We start from the raw sequence: 23,047 nt of genomic DNA on the forward strand, positions 1-23,047 counted from the left end.
TCCTTGCCAATGTTTTTTCCGATTCTTTACAGATCTAATTTCCTGCGAGGCATTTCTCATTCAGGTCCATAAGGCCAACCACATCTGGTAAGGTTTGAGTAACTATTGGCGGAACCTTTTGAAAATCCTGGGTTACGACGTGTTGCATATTAATTTTGAAGCGTCCAAACGTACATATCAGCGTTGTCTGGCCGTAGAGTGAACGACTGCGATGTTACAGCCAGTTCAGACAATTATGTCACCCCTTCTCACTAGATTTGCAAAATTACCTTAAAATGGGTTTACACCTTAGGAAATTAGTTTGGAAACGGATAAGAACATCAAAAGAAGAAAATGGATCAAAATGTAACCTAGAGGCTAATGGTGAAGAAGAAGAACAACCCAGACTGAAAACAAAAAATGTCACATTATACCATCTGAACGAGGAAAGCTAGAGAGACAGACAGATAAGACAAACAGACAGACACACAGACGGACAAATCGGATACACAGACAGACCAGAGACGGAAATGGGGGAATGGCTGGTCGTATAAGCCCGGTTTAAGCGTATAGAAATGACAACGTGGTCAGTCAAGGCCAAAATGCTCGTGGTCGTGTTGGGGATTAGCTCGCATCCCTAACAATTAAATTACCATTGGACCTCTATCAGCTCATGTTTTATCGCAGCCGTACGGCAAAAGTTAATTGTGAAACTTTTTGCTTTTACCATAATGGAAAGCAATTAGCCGTTCCTACTGAATGGTCAAAATTCAAGGAACATTAGCCGGTACGCCATCGCCCCCATGAGACAAGCCCTAAAACAAAGCAAGAACTTCCCCGACAATGTATGGAAAAATAATAAACCAAACCACCGCCCCAATTATTCCCCCCGGAACCGTTTTGATATTTTTAATAACAATCTGTAAAAAATGGAATGTACAAAAATATTTTTAGTCATAAATCACATCACTCCTATCTGTTATTTCTTGGAAAATATATAAATATTCTCATCTTTTACACAAGTCTTCCAAGAGACTGGAGGAAGTTGCATTTCATTGGCACTTTGCATATTCCTTTCAATGTATCAAAAATATAGTATATGTATTTTACACGTATCGTAACCGTGTGGGTCGTTGTCATGTTATCATACTAAGCCAATTCCATACGATCTTCACTCTTTTAGATTGCAAACAACGTTTTTTCAATAAATTTGGTTAGCTGCTTAGAGAAGGTTCATTACGTTTCTTTAGGCAGCTGCGGAGGACGAAATAGCCGGCTGTGCCATAAAGCAAAACGCAAATACGAGAGCTTGCTCGCACGCCAAACAGACCGCGGTATGAGGACGGATGTTATTGATACCTATACACTGCCACGTGACACCAAAGTTCCTCTTTTCAAACGACTTGTGAAATCAACATGGAAATAATCAACTTGAAATTGCTATCTTCTATAAGAACGCTCTTAAGGACTGTGAACGAGTGAGCGGGTATAAAACAACGTAATGGAAATGTTTGCCATCGATAACTAAGTATGCGATTTATAAATGTATTTACAAACATTATTTTAAAAAAATCTACTCTGACAAGTTGAGATGGCTACTGGCTGTCCATCTACTGATATGCTGCGCGAAGACTCTGGCAAGAAGAGAAAAATGAAGGGAGCGAGAGAATTAAAAGATGTTCCCATATCAACGCTTACTGATCCCATAGCTACAATTTTTAAATAAACAGTTGATTCCATGTTGCCGTGCGTCTGCTCCGTAACAGATCACGCCTGATGTCAAAATGTGGTATGAACATAAATATGGCACGCTAAGCGCCTCATAACTAGGATATCATTTAATTGCAGTTAAAGCCCCCTCACTTATGTCCAGAAATGCACGCAGTCGCGAAAATGGCAGATTTGACGAAATTTCGTCAAACGGAGTGAATGTTCTTCGATTTGACGATTTTGGGGAATTTTAGTCAAGATCGTCAAAGCGAAATCAGCTCGGCGGAATTGACGGTTTTGACACATTTTCACCATTTTCGTTACTGCATGCATTTCTGGACGTAAGTGAGGGGGTTTTAACTGCAATTAACTGACATCCTAGTCCTGAGGCGCGCCTTGTGCGCCACATGTTTGTTCTCTCCTTTTTTTTTACGTCATCTGCGATCTATTACAGAACAGAGGCATATGGCAATATGGAATCTATTTATTTAAAAATAATAATCTTAACGTACATAAGATATATTGCGATAACTAGACCTCAATGTGTTAGCCAAACACCACTCTCAGTTTACTAAACGCCTGCCGAGTTCATTTCTGCTTCACTGAACTAAAGGTAACAGTATCATTCAGCATCAAAACATAACTTTTAACGTCTACGACATGTCTCTGTGAAACTCACCTTCTTTCCATTTTTTGAAGCCTTTTAAAACGCTCTTTATCTTCATCAGTGAGATTTCGTCCTGGTGGACTTTCATCCGCAAATCTTACTCGAAGTTTTCTAGCAGGATGCTCCTAAAACAAAGAAAAAGTCTTGATAATTTAGATTTTGTAAAGGCGTAAAAACTGGAATATGGAATAGTGGTGAATGAGGTTAGACTCTAGATTAGATATGATTGGTCTAAAAGATAAATATCAATTATAATCATAGATTAATTGGTTGAGTAAACCAGTTTTCTAGATACGATTTTTCCCGACGATTACATCCACACTACGACATTTACTGTACTGTTATCTCAAAACCATTAATACAAAATTTAAAAGCATTTTTGAGTAAGTATTGGAAATTGCATGAATTCCAGCTCATTTTATCGGCACGAGTGATCTTTTGAAAGCTTTTGGAACTGGACGAGTGCAATTTGAAAATATTTCAAAACATGGCTTAAAGCACGAAATCACAAGGAGTTCAAGCTGTCATCTATGCATTTTATTAAGAACAAAATCACTAGCCAAAGGGAATTTGTACGACGTCGCTGCACGTTACTCAACAAAATAGTTTTCAGCACTTTAGAAAATGCTCCCACGTTAACTTTATGACGATAGCTGTAGCACACAAATCGAACATGAAGGTTTTCAAAGTTTTTTTTTTAAGTAACATGGTTCAGCTTCAGCTTCAATTTCGAAGAAGTGCACTACAGAAATCCGCTCTTGCCATCCATAATCTATCCATGCATCGACCAATCAGGAATGAGAATTTTTGAGCACAAATCTATGGCTTTTTAAGTTCGTTTAAAGGTTTCTTACTCAACGAGGGAGATCCGAATTAAATTTCAAAACGTCTTACCGATTGTCTGCGGGTTGTCTTGAAAGTCTGTGACCTCCTCACGTGGTCAGTCGTAATCTGAGATTTTGGTTGAATCTAAGTGAAAATCAGCAACACTGTGTTATAGTGACTGTCAGCCTCAGTGGTGAATTCTCAACAGAGAGAGAATGTAAACCCGAAGAAATGAATAATGACTTGGAAAGAAAAATAACTAGGTTTACTGCAAAAGAAAGAGGAACATAGAAAACTCAAGCGCCCAAGGAAAGGAGGAAAAGGAGGAAGTGCAAGTATTGTTACCGTCTGTCTGGTGGGTGTCCGTTCGCATTGTACTGGGCCGATAGCCATGCTCTGTGACTTCGCGTTTTGGCTGTGATTTGACTGATCTGAAGGCGGTTGTACTGGACTGATAATTGTAATCTGGGGCTTTTGTTTGATCTGCACAAGAATTTGTGAGAATTTTGTGAGATGTTATATCATCTGTTCCACCCCCTCTGGAATCAAATAGTCTGTCCCCTCCCCCTCAACCCCTCAGGAATCAAACATTAGAAAAAAACGCTTGCTAACTTTGGAACTTCGGCAAACTTACCGTGGTCTCCAAAAGTTTTTTCCTTTTCGTCTCCATCTTCTCGCTGTCATAGAATTCATTGATCAGATGATTCTGCAACATCTGTAACTTGGGCAGAAGCATTTGTTTGAATCCCTGGTCACCAGGCTCCATCTCAAAATCGAACTCGTCTTGCCATTCAAGATCGCCAGTCGGTGAGTACCCAGGAGACAGAGCGCGATAAAGGTCACGTGTGGGTGATGGCGGGAACTCTTCTCGCACTTGGCTTGTAACCACTCTCTGTCCAAGCAAACCGGTTTTTTCGTTCACTGAAAGAATTAATAAAAAGAATAAATGGTTAAATGGTTAGATGGTCAGAGAGAGTCGGATATGGTTTTAACAGGAACTTCTTCAAAAGAGTGGCAGAAATGAAAACTACCTTACGTTAAACTACTCAAGAAATCATAAGTCAATATCACTCAGCCGCGTAGTTCGTAAAATTAGGGGTATAGATCATCAGGCGCTATTTTAAACAACAAAGTTTAATTCTGAAAATGAATAACATCTAAGACATGTATCCTATGACCAGTCCAGTTCCACGTGCACTTAGATTTAAAAACATTGGGAAATCTTGCGTACGAAAGCCGTGATGTTTGGCGAGTGCAAGGTTGGATAAAGCCGCACAGCCCTGTTCATGGCCTTGCGAAATGTAAAATCAGGAGGAAGATAGCGAGAAAGGGAAAAGGCAGTGGCCATATGATTAAGTGCTTATTGACCAATCGGGCCGAACCTACGAATATGATAAAGTTTCATAGCGTTCCGTCATCATAACATTTTCAGCCAAATATTTTCGCGTCCGACCCTCCCCAAATAAGCACTCAGTATGCTACAGAGGAAACTTGTCTAAAAGACATTACTTTTTACCATGATTATGTACGATCGCACCAAGAGAGGCATTCTTGGTTTGGTTTGGAGGTTTGGAGATCACGAAAGACGCGTAAGAGTCGCTCGAGGCGTAGCCGAGAGCAACTCTAGCTTCTTGAGTGCTCTCCAAACTTCCCAAGTGCTTCATATCTCGATGAACGCACAGCTGACGTATGAACCAATCGTTTTATAACATTTTCAACCCAATGGAAATTTTTTTCTCGAGGGACTCGTTTGCTGACGTCATGAGCGTGCAAAATGGGAATATGAAGCACGTTCGCGCAATTGAATTTGATTAGACAAATTTACTAGCTATGTTATAAAGAAAGTTATAAACTCACGTGCCACGGGAGGCCTCGTCACACTACTGGACATTCCTGATTTTCGATTCCTAAGTTTAATTGAGAAGAGGGAGAGAGATAGAGAGACAAGTGTTAACCATATGATTTTAGACAAATTATTCTCTTAGCCGTTTTAACCGTGAGAGTCACTGGGTACTAATTTCTCCTCATAGTGTCACCCTTGATTCAAATTTTAAGGTCATAAGTAAAAGGAAAATTATCTCCAATTTAAAAAGCTACTGATTGTCAAATAAATTTTTCATGTTAATGTCAAGGCAAATGTAAATATAACAGAGTGGGGAATATGAATATTGATGTTGGGGTGTAGAGGATTAATTAAGACGGAGTATCAAAGGTCAAGGGTTAATGAGGAACCTCACCAGCTAAAGGACATGTACAGGCCACCAATCACTCCCACGATAAGCACAGGAATACCGATCCACATCAAAGCCATTGTCCTCTCTCTCTTCTGTTCCTTTTGCGAGACCTGAAATTGTTAGAAAAGGAAAGTATTGTCTCTCTTGGCACAGCCTCGACCTCAGACGTCTTATGAGCAGGAGAACTCAATTATGTACAATCACTGCCACATACACTGTCCAGAATTATAATTACGCAAGGATTATACAAACGCGACGACAAAAAGTAAACTCACCTCGTCCGATGAGAGATCCATTAAAACGGCAAAGTTTGACAGATGACTACATTGACAAATTGAGTGGGTGTGGTTATTGTATGCTAGCCAGCAGCCACGTGATGACCACGCCCCGCCTCTGTGGGGACTGGTGAAATAAATATGAGAGACACTTAATTAGATCCAAAAGAAACTAATTTGTTTTGTTAAAATTGAGGAAAACATAAATAAACATTTCTCATAATCAGTGGAAAGACATTCTCCGATGGCATAGTGTTTTCATGCGCTGGACTCACGATCGAGAAAACTAAGCTCGAACCCGGACCATGTTTCCGTTATCTTAGCCTCAGTGCCTCTTTCTATTCAGGGTTATAAATGGGCGCGCAAAATTCGTCCGTGATGGACAAGAATCCCAGCCACTTTCAAAGACAAACAGAAAAAACTCCTCTTCGCCTCCTGTCAATCTACCTTAGATGAGCCCCGCCTCAGTGGCACGGGCTTCTCAGCGTGCATAACAAAGGCTTTCAACCTTTACAGAAACATAGGTGCCAACGAAATGAACGTTTGTCATAAACATACCTCAGTGCGTAATCCCAAAATACACATTTAGGATTTCCACGCCTTCGCTGTCAAAAAAAACGAGAATAGAAATGGTTTATAGATTTTACTTCTTGAGTTCATGCACATCTACAGGTTTAAAAATAAAAGGATGGCGTCTCAATTTCCAAACTTTTTTAGACCATCAACTACTATAAGTGACTAAGAAGGAATTTGTCCTTACAATTTAAATACAATACCAAGCAGACATGCAATGAGAAAGAGGAAAATATGAGTAAGGGGATTACTAGTTGATCCAATAACAAATTCTCCAAACTAACATCATACGAGTTGTGTGGCAGACAGTAACGAGAATTAATTAAGATATCTTGGGGTTAAAAGGGATAAGATTGTATGAACCTGCCCATCTTACCTTGATGTGACTAAGTACTATAGTAACGGGTGGGGTAATCTTCCCTTGGGGGTGGGGGTGCAGTACCGTTGACATCACTTTGGAATTTGGACCAAGACCAGTACTGTGGGAAGACATAAGTAACTTGTTAGCTCGAAACTAACATTGCTCGTGAGTTGTGTTGAAAGTCATGAAGTTCATATTGATCAATTTAATGTAAAGTCTTACCTGACGTTGGAATCGGGAAGCAAGTAAGGCAAACTTTTAAAACTGATTGTAGCAACACTCACATCTTTTGTAGCTGAAACATGAACGTAAATATTTTCTATTTAGTTGTAACCTTTTGCACCCTGACATCAATATGTATATTCTCCATAATGTTTTCTATACGTTTCCTGAGGTGCTGACAAGGAGATTTTTTTAACAATCAAGAGCTTCTTTTGTTGGTGAAAAGTTCCTTTAATTTTTCTGACCTTAATGTTTGATTCAGGGGTGATATGGTAAGGATAAATTAGATGCCAGTCCCTCTCATGGGTTAAAGAGTTAAATTTTAAGATGAATCACACACGCATTTTGATTGGTTCTCACTTGTACTCTATAGGGTGACAGACGCATCGATGACGTCATTAGTAACATTTGGCTTTTTTATCATAGCAAACAAATAGATTCCATGTTACAAAGTACAGTGATAACAACAGTGACAGACACGGCTGCACCTCGTGTGTCACATGTTTGCTCTTAACAAATTTTGACGTCATCTGTGATCTATTACTTAACAGATGCATGGCAACATGGAAACTATTTATTAATGGTACCATAGAAAATAGGCTTAAAGGGAACTGATGTATTCCATTCCTTAAACCTGGACTTACTTTGGGCAAACACAGAGGACGGAAGGGCAATGACGTCATGTCTCGCATCCCAGCGATTGACTCTTGGATTAGCAAAGTCTGGGAAAGTCAGACCATCATCCCCTGCAGACTTTCTGTCCATCTTAATAACTATTAAAAAATGAAACAATTCATTAACTGAAAATGGTAGAAAAGTAAAGAGGTAGAAGTCAGATTTCTAACAGGAGATAAAAAAACGGACAGGTGTACTGTAAGTAAGGACGGACGAACTGCTTTATCAAGTTGGCATCCATACACAGATGTCATTCGCGTGCGCTGTACGGTATGTTATAGAAAATGTTGGTCATCATGGATTTCTAGATAAATGAACGTTTAATCTTTCTTTCATGATTTAGAATCAGGCTCTCAATTTTTTTTATTTGTCCTATTCATATCTAAGGTATGTGGGCAAAACTAGAAGTAGAGGATTATGGGTAAAGTGAAGGTTCGCTTTTACCGCATTCGTACCCGTTATTCTTGAACTTCTGAAATTTAATAGTCGGTGCTTTGTAAATGTAATTGATTGGCTACGGAAAAGAATTTCTAAAGATAACTTGGTCAGCGTTAGCTCCTCGTCAAACTTCTTTATAAAATCAAATTAGATAGATTTACAGCCAGACTGGTAGACAGACAGGAATAATCCTCAGCCGGGAAATCTTTGAGTGGTGGATATACCATTCCTGTTAACGGTCCATCACGCAGAGGGATTGTGGTTCTTTGCTTCGTGATAAACCGAGAAAAAGGGAAATTCTGAGAAGTGATCTGGGCCTCTTTAAGTAAACCTGACTCACCGATATTGTTAGTGATGGTAGGTTCCGCCATATCTTCTCGGGAAAGTCGTCGTGCCGCTTGAAGTGCAAACATTTCCATGGCTCGCAGAACATCCGCTGACCCCGGTTTATTCTATAACAATGCAAATATCAGTTCATGATTCACTAGGTAGGCAAATATCTAAAAAATTGCCAAAAATTTTGGCTAAAATAATACAAAAAAACCCCCACATGATAAGAGATAACTAGGTACTTGAAGTTAATTCCCCCCCCCCCCCGAAGATAAATAATGACTCGTCCATGACACATTCGTTTATTACCTTTTGGATATTGAACCATTCCTGCTGATTTGTCATATCCAGGAGATTGCTGCTGGCTCTTACAAAATTCTGATCAGAAATGTTGATAAATTATTGTCAATTATGATTAAAAAAAACAGCTTTTAATTGCATTTCTTAATCTGTGAAATCTAAATAAGAATATTAAATAAAGGAAGCAATGGATAACTCTAAAAAGATTTGTATCTTTCAGTCTTTTTTCTTTTTCTCTTGTTTGTATTTCTGCAGTTTAAAAAACACCAATGTTAAGTTCAGACTCTTCCTCACTGTTTCCTCCAAAGAACTTGGCGAAAAAGCATTTTATTTTATTAAAAAAATAGATTCCTAGCATACTTCGCACTCCCTAACGTCATATAATCGACGAGACTTCTCCTCATAGTGTTAACAACCAGGCATTGAATGGGTTTGCTTTATTTCACCGTTATTTATCAAGCTCGGTTTCTACATCTCGTATCATATCACTTTCTCAACCACATCAGGTACAAAATTTAAGCCAATCACCACTTATTCTCTCGCGTCTTCCCGCGCCTCAGGCACTTGTTTGTTTCGTGGAATTCTCATTGGCTGCTTATGATATATTCTATTGTTTTAATCGGCCATTGGGATCAATTAAGTTTTGATTTAATGACTCGCTATCGAAATGTGTTTCACACTATGCTAACAAAATAAACGCAAACAAAGTTGGCGAATAATGTATATACCTCTACATCCTCTTTGGTCATTTCTAAGAATTCAGTTTGTCCGTTATGCTGTACTATAGCGGCCATAATATCTGTAGCTCGGTTTAGGTCTCCTCCAAATATCAAGGAATTGTCGATGTTCTGGGTTGTCAGCTGTGACAGTTCCCGTATGAGTGGGCTGGGGTCAGCTCCAGCGGCAAGCTTTCTAGACTGCAAAAATTTCGAAAGGTTTAAATGCGGAGTGGTTGGAATAATCAGTTTTAAACACTAGGTTTATTGAAAACTTGACGTCGATATGAGCACACCAGATATAAAGCTGAGTTATCAGTTGGTTTTAGTAGGGAAAGCCTCTAAAGAAACTGTGGTGCTGCGTCGGTGGGAGAATATAACAGGGTAATTTAGTGTTATCAACTGAGTTGATAATACTAATTGGCCATCGTAAAGAGTTTAAAGGCAAGACTCTTTACGGTAGCCAATTTACGTTATCAACTCGGTTGATAACACTAAATTACCCTATCATTTGGTTTTATCAACTGAATTGATAATGTAAATCGGCCATGGTGGAAAATTCATGTTATTAACTCAGTTGATTTAACCTCTTGAATTATCTTGTAACACTCCCACCGACGCATGCGCAGCACCACAGTTTTCTTTTATAAACCAGCCCCTTTATAAAAGCTCAGTAGTCCGTTTCGATATGAGGTAAAAAGAACTGTTTTAAATATGGCATAAGCGGCTTCTCCATATCCTCGGTGTAAAGGAAGGGCTAGAAGACATACCCAGACCTTTAACTCCGTATTTCACCGCACTTATCATTATACCAACACGTCCTCTGCAGGTCCACCTATAAAATCGAACTTCTTTATTTTGCCTTCAGAATTCAAAAGTGTTGGGAATGGATTCACTGTGGTCAAAGTATCCCAACATGCGCCTCAGAATATTGTTTTACCTTGTCATAGAGATCTTGATAGCCATTGGACACACAATCACTGAAGTCAGGCGGCATCCATCTTGAATCAGCTTCGCAACGCCGTCTTACAAAACCTAAAAGGTTTAAAAAAGATCAACGAAACGATCATTACACGAAATGCAGATATCTGTAGTTTGAAATAATATTGCGATGTTTCTATGTTCGTGCCAATCAGTTAATAGCGTAACCTAGTAAGGGTAAAGTCCTCTAACTTACAACAAAAATGGTAAGACAGATCATGTGCATCAGTTTTTCTATTCAGAAATACCTTTTGCGCCGCGTGGGCATGGATGGGCAGAGAAACGCCCAGCAATCGTTTTCTTCCACAATATTCCAAGAGCCTTTTCCATATCACAGACTTCACGAATTCCTAAAATAAAGACAGAGGAAAACGTCCTTTTTATGTGATTACTTAAGTTGTGGCGATGATATTGCGACCGAATGAGAACAAAAAGCTTTCAGTGAGCATCGAGAAGCGAAATGGTGCAGAAGCATTCAACAAGCGTCTTGTCATACAACATAACAATTCCACTCGTTTCCAGTTACACAAGTAGCAATACATTAAAATAATTTATATTAATTGTGGTTTAAGGTTTGAAATAGACGACACGTTACTGCAACAATAGCAAATGCGGAAGTAGTGATTAAAATAAGGTCTGAAAAATAATAAGGCTTCAACAGAATTCAATACCTTGACGGTTAAAGGTCTAAGGTTCGATAAGTAAATTTTTTTTCTTTGTCCCACCTTCGTGAAAAGACAAAAAAACCTTTTCTTGAGTAACAATCATTTAGAGGTCTGCTGCGTAATAAAATTACCTGAAGGAGAGACTTTGTCGTCCCATTCATCGTTCCCATCTTGATCTTGATCGTCTTAAACAGAAATGATTTAGTGCTTAGGATCTGTGGTCGTATGCGACCTTTACTTTAACTCTGTAAAAACTTTGCATCCCCAAAAAATATTTCATAAAAAGATTTAGAATACAATTGGTTACCTTTTTCTTCGTCACTTAAATGCCTTTTCACAAAACACATTCGAGGACTGAATATATCATCCAGGGACTCGGTGGTCTTGCACGAATCTTTATCAAAGCAGTTTACGAGAAAGCAAGTCTCTGCAGACTTAAAAGCCAGGTCGCATGTCTTCGTCTGACAGCACCTCTTGATACACATCTCGAAGTCGCCCACGTCGCCAATGTTGGTAAAGTTTCCCGCCTTTTTCCCTCGCAGTAAAGTGACGTCGTCTGTTGTCTTACCCGCCATGCAAATAGGAGCCCGGTGTTTCCGATGTTTCTTTCCTGTTTCTGTTTGAAAAAATATCGGGTTAGCTAAATATAGAAGAGAGTAAATTTTGAGCTCGAACGTTTTAAGATCCCAGTAGTACATAGAAAGTGTGCCCCATATGAGCCTAATTATGACGCGGCTCTCCACAGAGATCTCTGTAGCTCAGTGGTAGAGCGTCAAAGCGCGGATTTCGGAGGTATGAAGTTCGAATCGCTAGGGGGAGTCTTAATTTTTCTTTGTCCACGAACGTGAAAAAACTAGAAAAACATATTGATTTAAACCAGGTAAGTTCTGAACTCAAACAATCTACTCTTTACACGAACTTTCTTGGGTTTCCAAAATAAAAAAATGCGTATACTTCCTATATAGCTTTTTTCCTAACAAGAAAACAATCAATGCTATTCTCAGAACTGTCTCCTGACACAAGATTACTTTAGTTTCATTATTCCACCATTGGTGGCCCTGTTACAGGCATATTACTCGTACAAACTGAAACAAAAAAATCAACCGTAGGGGCTAGTGAGACCTAGTTTGCTTTCTTCATTCTAATCTCATCTTCCACCTATGTGTAACAGGTTCATGAATCAAAGGGTGTGTGGAGGATCCTGACTCAGGTAGCATGACAGAGTCAAAACATCTACCTGAAGAATCATCGGATTGAGAGACGTCTCCAAAGTTTGGTGCTGCTGCTGGAGTGTGTTCAGTGGTTGTCTGAGTGGTTGGCTTGGCAGTAGTTGTGGAGATCTTTAGTGTGGGCGCTGTAGGCTTGTTGGTTCGATTTCCAGCTGCCTGTTGTGGATTGGTATGATCTCCTGTCGTTTTATTTGTGACTTGGTTGGAAGGAGGTTTGGGTGGGGTATTGGTTGTTTGCGGCGTTAGACTGGCATTCTGCGAGGTGTTTCCTGTAATAATGGGGAACGGGTATAGCTTTAGGGACCAGAACTTAGAATTTTAGAGTATCTGGAAAGTATCAAATATTTAAGGTATAAAGCTTTCTTTGGTCAGGAAGTACTCTACCACAGAAAGATAATCATTATACTTCGTCGAATAGGAACATAAATGGGAAGAACGGAAAGGAATTGATGGTATATTGACACAAGCAGTCTTCTACATTGGGGCTCTGGATTTAAGTAGATGAAAAATAATACAATGCTCTACCTTGAGAACTTGTATTTTTTTCAGCTTGTCGATCCTCGCTCCTATTCGCAGGCCGTGAGATCTCTGACTTTTTCTTTCCATTTTTTTCTTCGTTGAAAAATCCATTCAGGCGGTTTCTATCTTTCAATTGATCCGTGGTGGTCAAGTTTGTCTTGGGAACTCCATCTTTGTTGGTAGTCGCATTGTGCAATATGTCTTGTTTGACAGTGGGAGCAACTTTGCCTTGTCGAACGCCGGAAGTTGATGGAGGAGTGTTCAACTTATCCATAATTTTTTTGATCTGGTTGATATTCGTTGGGCCTGAAACTTGCGATGAAGAACCAGCTGGGTATTTCGGGCGATTTGTAGGGTGAAACTTAGTCTGATTAAAAACTTTATTGAAGTTTTGTTGAGCAGGAGGAATATATTGTGATTGAACTCCTGTTGATTGTTGTCCACCATCCTGCTTGGTTGCATTGATATTTCTCCACGGCTGCAACCCAGGTGCGGATGGGTTTCTCTGTGGTCCGTAACCACCCTGTTTTAAGTGAAGAGGGGGCCCATTTTTACTCCAGTCATTGTATTGTTTTTGGTTTTGATCCTCGCCCCCTGCGTGTCCTTGACTAGGATATTGATCTGAGGACCAGTTATTTTTCCCAAAGCTGTTTTGCGTCTGATCGGGTGGCTTCCACTGTGGATTTGTTGGTCGCCAACGGTTTGATGGATCTTCAGGATAAGGGGTAGGTATCGGTGGCATGCCATTGTTGTTGTAAAATTTATTCCACTGGAAGTCTACAGGTTTGTTATCTTGAGATGCTGGCCAAGACGATTTTCTATTCCAGTGCTCGTTATGCGGGTACCATCTAGAAGGTTTCGGTCTCCATCTATCATAGTCACCGTAGTGCTCTCTACGCCATTCAGAATATGAACGAAATTTAGACCTTGGCTTATAGTATCCATATGGAGCTCTAGAATTGTGATAGTTGTAATCATAATAGTAGGGGTTTTGATTTCCATTACCCCAAAATTCATAGCTTTGCCTATGCTTACGATGTTTGTGCTTATAATGATTACGTCCCTGGTATTCCTGATTACCTTCACCACCATAATATTGATCGTCATCATCATTATCAGCATTGTAAACGCGCATCGATGCCGAAGAATCAAACGGGCCCCCAGTACCCTCAAAATCGTGTTGGTCTTTCTCATAGAAGTGATGGTGGTTCTTCCGGTGCCACTTCTTCCAGTGCCTCGGCTTGTGTTTGGAACCATGATCATAGTGCATCTCGTGGTCTCTGTTATCCTCGTACGGTTTCTCATCTTCATCTATCAGCCGGTGGTTGTGCGCTTGTTCATGTCTGTATGGAACATCTCCATTTTCATACTTATTCCCTTCAAAATCTTCTTTATTTTTCCACGCAACCCTATCGTCTTCAGGAAAGTGATGAAACTTTTCGTGATGATGCTTTTTGTGTTTCTCTTCTCCAGATTCATCATTTGGTCTGCGTTCCTCAATTCTATCACGAGAGGGAATCTCTTCTATTTCCTCACGCTCTTTTTGATAATCAGGGATATGTTCATCGATATTTTCCAGGTTTCTTCCATTATCGTCTTCGTTATTCCTTAAAGGATCCCGTTCATATGCTTCCTTTTGCTCGTTATGTTCCCTATACTCTTCTGTCGTCTTGTCATTTTTCCATTCCGGGCGTTTATGATGATAATGGTACTGTTTATGACTCCTTTGAAATTGTCTTTCATGGTTATTATTGTCAGTTTCTTCGTTTTCACCTTCTGCTTTATGATATTCCCTCCATTCCTTCTTCCTCTCCCTGTGATAAATCTCGGATTTTCTGAAATTTCTTATATCATGTTTCAAGTTATTCTCCGCCTCAACGCCAAAATGATCACTATTATCATCGTCATTTGCCTTAGATTCAAAATGAGATTCATGGTGCTTGTGTCTAGATTCCCAATGCTTATGGTAAAAATGAGGTTTGTGATATTCCTTACGATTTCTATTTTTATGATACTCTTCCTCGTTGCTAGCATGTTCTTGTTCATGGTAGTTGTGCTTATTCCAGTGTCCGTCTGCATCATGACTTTCCTCTGTTTGTTTAGCTTCGTCTTCGTCCTCGTCTTCGGAATCGTCCCCTAAAACTACTCGATTATTTTTCTTTCTTTCACTACCGTCGCTATGGTCATGTGCATTATCTTTGTCTTCCTCATTAACTTTGTCGTTGTCTTCTACCTCATCACTGTCATCCTCTTTTTCTTCTTGCTTGTTTTCAGAAGATTCATCGGAATCATCGCCATTATCTTCATCGTGAGATGCCCTATGCCGACCTTTTTTAACCACTTCATAATTTACGTCTGTTTTCTCTTCTACCCTTTCCTCTTTTTTCTTGTGGGTGTTCCCTCTGTGACTTGTTTGCTTTTCATCATTTTCGTCATCGTCATCACCCTCATGATTGTCATTAGATTTTTCCTTAAAATGTTTTTGCAGTTTCCTGTTTTTAGTATCCTCGTCGCTATCGCTGTCCATTTCGTGCGCCTTAAAGGAATTTTTCCGGTTATGGTGATTTTCTCGTGTTTCAGAGCGGTCATCATCGTTTTGAATTTTATGCTTGTGATGGTGATAATGTCGCTTCTTGGCATGGTCTTTGCTATACGTTATTTTTACTCGTCCAGGAATAACTTTTCCCTGCCAATGATTGTCATCATATTTTATTTTGGGTATATGGTCATGATCCTTATGCTTATGGTGGCGTCGATGTTTCATCTTTTGATCATCACTTGAACGATCACTTTCGTCTCGTTCAACATGGTGGTGTTTTATATGCTTCCTAGCCTCCCTGTTATCCTCACCATCTTCTTCGTTGTTTTCCTTCTTTTTATGATGCAGATGTCCCTTATGTGCACTATGATGGTGATTCTCGTCTTCGTAGTCTTTCTGTTCCACAGTATTGGCATTATCATGATGCCTATGGTGATGACGCGATTTGCGCTCAGCATTTCGGTGACCATCTTCTTCTCTGGAGGTTCCCTCTTCATCTTCCTCGTTGGCATCTTTATCCTTTTCCTTGTGGGAATGATGATGGTGTCGATGGAGTTTGCCTTTGCTTGTTGCCTCACTTTGGTCTTTCTGTTTGTAGAACGATCCTTTAGCGTCATCATCTTCATCGTTACCATGGGAGTTGTGTTTCCTCTTTTTCTCTGTTCTACTATTATCATAATTTTTGTTGCTTTTACTTGCATGTTTTTTATCTTTTCCCTTCGACTTCTTGGGTAAGTCCTTGTGAGGAATATCATTTGACATCATTATATCAAAATCAGCGTCTCCTAAGTCGTCCAAATCAACAGTTAAACGGTGCTTACTGCTAAGTTTATGGTGCTTTTCACTGGATTTAACTGAAAAATCGATACCATTACTACCACCACTATCGTTCACAAAATGACCCACGAACGTAGCCTTGGCGTCAGAGGCGTTGCTGTTGCTGCGTTGCTTTGCCGATATATTTACGTGGGAAATATTTGTTTTTAAAGTATTTATGGATTGATGGGGCGAAAAGGTAATGTGGGAGACAAATGAACGGTTTTCTTTAGAAGATGAGCTCCCTACAGTAGAGGACAACATAAGGTCTTGATGAATACTGCCTTTTGAGTCCTTTATACGGTTTCCTTTCTCTGAGGTCGTATTCGGTAGATGAAGTATCTGTGCCCTCCGTCCATGCATACTATTTTGCTTCTTTTGTGCGACATGAGGTTTTCGATGAAAATGCGGAACGTTGTTTTGCAGTGAGTCCTTTGGACTGGTCCCGTACTTTTTATGAACTTTCTTATGAGCCATTACTTTTATCGATGAACTGACTTTATGTGCCGTTTTACCTTCAACATTGGAGCCGTTACGCCCGGCTATAACTTTTAGCGTTGTTTTATGCCTGACGGACACTTTCCGATGGGCATATTGCATAAGATCACCAGTGTCCTTTATTGTGTAGTTGACATTTGACAACCTACTTTTCGTTTTCGTGCGACCCACTTTTTTGTTTCCCAATGTTGTCGGCTTCTCATTGTTTTCTGTTAAGGGTTTAACTTTGCTTTGTAAGCGGTGGCCTCCCTGGAATCCCCCAAACTCTAGAGATTTCCGTTTCTTTTGGTTGATTGCTTGATAACCCTTTCCCATCGATTTTTCCAGACTGGCTTTGCCATTAAGTTTTACCTGATTTGCTTGATAATTCACAGTCAAGCCCTTCGTTGATGGTCTATGTGAAGTCGCATTGTCTCCTGTTCGAATGACCTTAGCTTTTCCTTTGCTACGGCGGCTAATTGATTTACCCTTGCGAACTTTTCCCGTAGACATTGCTTTAGGAATAATCTGTGACGCGGTAGAGTTTGCTGCATTTCTGTTAACCTTGTTCCTTTTGATGATTACATTATGCTTATTACCCTCATTCCGTGCTCCATGAAAGAGCAACGGCTTAGTAGCTATGTCTGCAACGTTGTCTTTTGTTTTCATGAGTCGCCCAGACGAATTTCGGTCCCTGGGCTTGGTATGTTTCACTGTGCTATTGACTGATTTCATCTTCGAACGCTTGTGCCCATCTTGAATTCTTTCCTTCCTTACCGTCTTGTTGGTTAACAGTTCTGTCCTACCATAATTTTTCCTTTTCTTGGGATTTAACTTAGCTCTGACATTACTTGCTTTAACATCATGGCTTTCCGGTCGCAATTTACGTGATACTTTGGAACTTGATTGGTTCTCTATTTTACGAGACTGTTTTAAATCAAAGTGAACCTTCCTAGATTTCATTCTTTTATCTTTTCCTTTTTTGGTGTTCGGGTCCTTCTTTATACCAGACACTATGACACGAGGAACTTTTACAACTTTCTTCGAGGTTTGCTTACTATGCAAGCTGCTCTTATCTCCATCTGATCCAAGTTCTTCCAAATCTTTAATGAGATCAATCTTTTTTCTCGCCATGTTCCCGTTTTTGTCTTCTCCCTGATACAATTTTGGCTTTGTTACATCATGATTTATCTTATATGGCCCATCCCCTTGTTCCGTGGAACCTACTTCACTTTTTCCACCGTTTTTTCCACTTTCATCTGAATTTTCTGCATATCCACCCACTCCAATATCACTTCCACTCAGGTCGGCGTCACTCAAATGATGTTCAACCGAACCATCGTCTCTCAGCACCTTAGCATTTTCCATTAAATCACTGCTATCCTTGCTCGAATCGCCACCACTACTACTCAAATATTCATGGTTCCCACTCACATCGTCTTCGCCTACTCCACTGAAATCATCATGTACACTGAATCCATGTTCTTTATCGAAATATCCCTGATCTCCACTGATATCGTCAAATCCACTTACTCCACTGAAAGCATTATGTCCGCTGAATTCACGGTCTTCTCCAGAATATCTGTGATCCCCACTGATACCATCAAATCCACTTAATGAACCTTCATCAACACGAGAGTTTCCTTCGTCCGTTCCCACTAGACGTACAGTGGACCCCTTGTGATGAGTATCGAGCCTTTTCGTACCAATTTCAAAACCTCTATCGCTTATTCGTGATACCTTTGAACTTTTACTGCTGGGTTTCATCGCAGTAGTTGTCCTTGTAATTAGCTTCAGATGTTTGACATAATGCTTTCCTTTAGGGTTTCCACCAGTTTCTATACTTTGAGTTCTTCGTCTGGTTTCAGCAGCCTTCCAAACTTTTACTGTTGGCTTTAGTTTTGTACCTTTTCCACCTTTAGAGGGGCTCACCCTTTGCGTGAGTGTTGAGCTTAAGTGTTTCGTCAAACTTTTGTTGTTGGAATATATTTTGAATGCTCTGTTTTTGGAAACTGAAGGAGGCCCTGAAGGAGTCCTTCTACTTGCAACGCCTTTGAAATGAAATGGTACACCTTTTGTCTTAATATCCTTAGTAGTAGGAAATTTGGGATGCTTAGTTCTTGATTGATTTGATAGATGTTGTTCATGCCCTATAGCAGTGGGCTGTGCCTCATGTTTTGTAGGTCCCATAGTCGGTATCCTCTTTGAGAATACGCTCTCCTTGGCTTTTGCGATTGTTTTTTTTGTAGTTGAAAATATTTTGCCAACCTGTGACGTCTGTAGGTTGCTGTTGACTTCAGTTGGCCGAAGCCTAGGCAGTTTAATATCTGACGACTTTATATCGCTGTCGTCGGAACCTATATCATCTGGATCTTCATCTCCATCATCCAAGCTTCTAGAAATCTCTGAGAGGAATAAATCGTTCATCAGTAAATCCAAATTTATACGCAAATGGTAAAGAATTTTACCTTTCCGTGGTACCAAGCAGTTAAAATACGGTTCAAATATTCTCTACCTTCGACGTCATTTGTCAGAAAGTCTATGGAGGGTCTGCTAAAAAAGCGGCGATGTAATTATAATGCTCAACAATATGCTGTGAAAATCGATTAAAGAACAGATTGATGCTTTTCTGAGTTCTATTTTGTATGTTTGTATAAATGGCTGGGAATTTCACCAGCTTTTCCACTACAATACAAACCCTCGAAGCAGAATTAAAGCATATAAACACAGAAAAAGTGTCTTTGCTTTATGCTTTTTGCTTTTTTTTGACGATGACATCTGGTATTTTCTTTCTGGGGCTACTTCTGTTTGCTTCATTGCTTTCGTAGTGCGATATAAATATATATTCAATATCGAAAAAGAGCTTTGCCTTTAACCGCTCTACGGTTTACAACGATATTGCACGGAACTCATATTGACTAACCTTTATTTCGATCAATAATAGCGATTTCTAAACCAAGCGTAGGTTCTCGTGTACTATTTGTGCTGTTGCTATCAGCTGGTACACCAGTAACGCCATAACACTCTTCATCTTCGATGAAAGAGAGCAAGCATTCACGTGATCTACAGCACTGCGTATTGCATTGGCCTTCATCTTCCGACTGCTGAGAAAATTTGTAAAACTCGCGAGTTGTTCTGGCAGGGAGGAGAAGGACATGAAAGCTGGGTACAAAGCGTTTTGGACACCTCGGGTTGGTGACTTGTGACGTGTGCCTGATAAAGTCTGTTGTTCCTATAAGTAAAATTCAAATATAATTTCATTGAGTCGTAGTGCTAATATCCAATAATAAAATCAAAACGGGTAAGAAAATAATACGTTTGTGACACGAAAAAGACTATGGTTTATAGGAAATAAAATTGTTGTTTGGATTCCATTTAGGAATAAAATCATACGTCAATAAATGCATGCGTGTTAAGCTTGACCAGGTAACCCTGCTATTTTATGTGATTAAACTGGTAGCTAGCAGCTGTCGACGGTTATCTTGCAGTGCTTTACTTATCGGTGGTAGAGAAAATGAAAGGAGGTTTCTTCACTAGAAGGCACTTTATGATTTTTAAGACTGTAAGAGTGCTCATATTCTTTAAGTGTTAGGAGAGCAGAGGCGGGATTTTTCACCTGTAGACAATCACGATGCAGCACCTGAACCGATGTCAATTAATAATTTCACACCAATGTCGAAGCGTACTGGTGATAATAATTACTTTTTACAATTTTATAGTATCCTATCGAAACAAAAGGAGAGAAATGGGGTAAACATGTTTGGGATTGGTTAGCAGTTGAATTTAAATCTCAAACTAGGCGATGCGCTGACGATGCTTAGATACCAAAGTGTACTTATCGGTAGACTTCAAAAAAAGCCTGGCGTATTAAGTTTATTTAGTCACTCTTTACGTCTAGCGTAGGTTTAGTCTTTTGATTTATGTGCGATTTACAAGAGAATTCAGGTCCTACCCGAGGACAAAATTTCGGTATTAGACAGGTTGCATTTTATCAAAATGTCTTTCAACTACAAGAATTTTAACGCATACATCAAAATATTTGGCACACTCGTCTGTTTTAGGATCACCTCGAATCGCTTCGTTAGTCCTGGAGATCCTTGAGACGTGTGTTTGAGAGATTTTGTTTAGTGCCACCTGTCCGAGCGATAAAATCCTTTCAAAATATTTCACGCAATTTAGCATTTCAATAACACTTTCACTTGAATAATTTGCACTCTGGCGTGTTTTTCTTCGCAGAGCAAAGTACAAGCCCCCTCAAAAAGCGCGTACATTGCCGTCCGTCTGAGGTTAAAATCTGCAATCGTTTATTCTTCCTAAAGTAAGTCTTTCTATGCCAACTGATGAAATAAAAGTAACCCCATCTAACCGTCGTTTTCAACCTTGAAATTCGACCAAATATTACAAGGCTTCAAATATGAGAGGAAAAATAGAAACCTAACGCATCCAGAAAATGATCAACAAAGCCTTCGAATGTCGAAAACGTCAAGTGACTTAAATATTTAAGGGCCTATTTACACGGTACGACTTTGTCGCATGCGACAAGCTTACGACAGGCTTACGACACGAATTGTTTCGTGTAAATCAAACCTACAACTCGCTTACGACTCTTAAGTCATGTCGTAGGCCTGTCGTAAGCTTGTCGCATGCGACAAAGTCGTGCCGTGTAAATAGGCCTTAAGAGACTTGAAATGTCTTGCAAAAGCCTTGAACAACCCAATCCAAAATGTTATCTTTTAAGATTCCATTTTCCTCATCTTCACGGACGTTTTGATTCTTTTAATTCCTTGACGATGGCACTCGAAATCTGAGCCTCTTCGCCAATTTTTTTCTTTTGTTCCAAGAAATGTTTATCTGCTTGATTAATTTGATGAGCTGCAGGCCAAATGTGTACTTTTTGTCGTTTCTGACACTACTGGCAATCGTATAGACTAATCATGATAAGGCTGTGATTGCTGTGGTTGACGTACGTGGAGCAGTTGGGGAAGGACTGAATTGAATCAAACGATAACTTAAACCTTCCCAGCGTACTGGGGAAGCACTGCATGCACTCATTTTAAAGAAGTCTTTACGTTTATTGAAATGAATCAACAACCGAAAAATGTTTGATTGTGACGATGAGGACACTTAATCTGGAACGTCAATGAAAAAGATCAAATGACAGTTAGCGCTTCGCTTCAAGACACGAGTTGGTTTTTCTTCCACTAAACTCACCTCAAATTGGCATATGGAGTTTTGTGGAGGACGGAAAACCGTGAACCCGTTGGAAAACATTATAGCTATGACGAGAACCAACAAAAAAACGTGATTTGAAGAGGGAACACCTCTTGGATAAGATCATATACGCCTTTTCCTCTCAGAACGTTATATCACAACATAACTAATTTTGCTTCACAAACTTGGAAGGTAATTTTAGGATTTTTAAGGTGACGAAGAGGAACAAGTTGATACATTGGACTTAAAATTATGAAGTTAACTTAGGTCACACATAAATCAACTTTCCTTCACACTTTCCTAACGACAAAGCAGAACTATAAGTTATGTTGCATGATCTGGGTATGAAGTACAAAGTCGAAGTTTTAAGCAGGACTAAGAAAATTATTATTGTACTCTCTTTTGCAAAACGATTTGATACATGATACTTATTTTTGAAAATAAGTAAATTAGGGCTTGAATATTTTGATACTGTTGAGAGAGAGAGAGAGAGAGAGAGAGAGAGAGAGAGAGAGAGAGAGAGAGAGAGAGAAAAGATATTTTCTTGTTACCGTAAACGTGGTTGCCCGGAAGAAATCACGCAAGAAAGTTTTAATCAGAAATCAAAATGATATACGAGTTTGTTGTTTTAATTTTTGTTTTCTAAAGCTGGTCAATTTTATCAAATATTTCACCTGCATTTCTTGGGTTTCGCTGCAGCTGTCTTTCATCTTCCATTAACAATTTGTCCAGTATCTTGTGGCAAAGTTTCGGCTTGTCGCATGAAACACCATAACAATGAAAACCGCGCGAAAGTATCGCCAGTTCGCACGCATCATCTCTACAACATATATCCACACAGTCCTCTAAACCCGTCACGTTTCCAAACTTGCGGAAATTAAACGAGTTCCTTTTTGCGGTCGATTGCTCTCCCGTGCACGATTTCGACTGGAGATCGTTGGCCTCTGAGTAAAAATAAAAACAAACGATTGGAAACATGAAACAAAGTTGGATCATAACGTAAAGAGCGAAATCACTTGATGATCACGATTGTATCGAGGTAGTTACAAACAGCGATTCTTTACCGTGGCATACGGTGCATACTGCAAGGAGACCCAAAATTAAAACATGTGTCCGAAAGCCGTAAGCATGTTGTGTGAATTCCAACATAGAGCATTTGTGTGTTGTAACAATGATACCGGTCAGGCGCTGAAGTCATACAAGCGAAACCAGCCTTCCTTTTAACCAACACCAATACTTCGCTTCACCATTGCAATTTTCAATCCACGTTAGAAACAAAAAGCCAGTGTTATGGTCAAATTTCGC

The 23,047-nt window shown here is 39.6% G+C and overlaps 1 protein-coding gene across 2 annotated transcripts; it reads right to left on the bottom strand.

Annotated features, from left to right (window-relative positions):
* Positions 1–900: 900 nt before the first annotated feature.
* Positions 901–23,047, bottom strand: LOC131790180 (uncharacterized). Of its 2 annotated transcripts, XM_059107365.2 has the most exons (24): positions 22,807–23,047; positions 22,417–22,686; positions 19,455–19,763; positions 12,706–18,936; positions 12,189–12,449; positions 11,259–11,567; positions 11,083–11,136; positions 10,535–10,636; positions 10,246–10,340; positions 9,318–9,506; positions 8,599–8,667; positions 8,300–8,411; positions 7,491–7,619; positions 6,847–6,919; positions 6,640–6,742; positions 6,249–6,295; positions 5,691–5,817; positions 5,419–5,525; positions 5,039–5,088; positions 3,816–4,102; positions 3,527–3,664; positions 3,251–3,325; positions 2,369–2,481; positions 901–1,613 (listed from the first exon to the last, which is right to left on the bottom strand). In XM_059107365.2, exons 1-24 carry the CDS (start codon positions 22,889–22,891, stop codon positions 1,553–1,555), a joined length of 9,396 nt encoding a protein of 3,131 aa, XP_058963348.2. In that variant the 5' UTR covers positions 22,892–23,047; the 3' UTR covers positions 901–1,552. The 2 variants fall into 2 exon arrangements, with proteins under 2 accessions (XP_058963348.2, XP_066016016.1); XM_066159919.1 differs by lacking the exon at positions 3,527–3,664.

The sequence above is a fragment of the Pocillopora verrucosa genome, chromosome 13, assembly GCF_036669915.1.
Source record: "Pocillopora verrucosa isolate sample1 chromosome 13, ASM3666991v2, whole genome shotgun sequence".
In the NCBI taxonomy this organism is placed as follows: Eukaryota; Metazoa; Cnidaria; class Anthozoa; order Scleractinia; family Pocilloporidae; genus Pocillopora; species Pocillopora verrucosa.

What these genes read in the sequence shown, in the direction of transcription:
- LOC131790180 (XM_059107365.2), bottom strand. Translation starts at nt 22,891, where the DNA reads ATGTTGGAATTCACACAACATGCTTACGGCTTTCGGACACATGTTTTA. An exon ending in TGGATCTCTCATCGGACGAG is followed by an intron (nt 5,526 to 5,690) that starts GTGAGTTTACTT and finishes TAACAATTTCAG; the next exon opens with GTCTCGCAAAAGGAACAGAA. An exon ending in AAAAACTTTTGGAGACCACG is followed by an intron (nt 3,665 to 3,815) that starts GTAAGTTTGCCG and finishes ATTCTTGTGCAG; the next exon opens with ATCAAACAAAAGCCCCAGAT.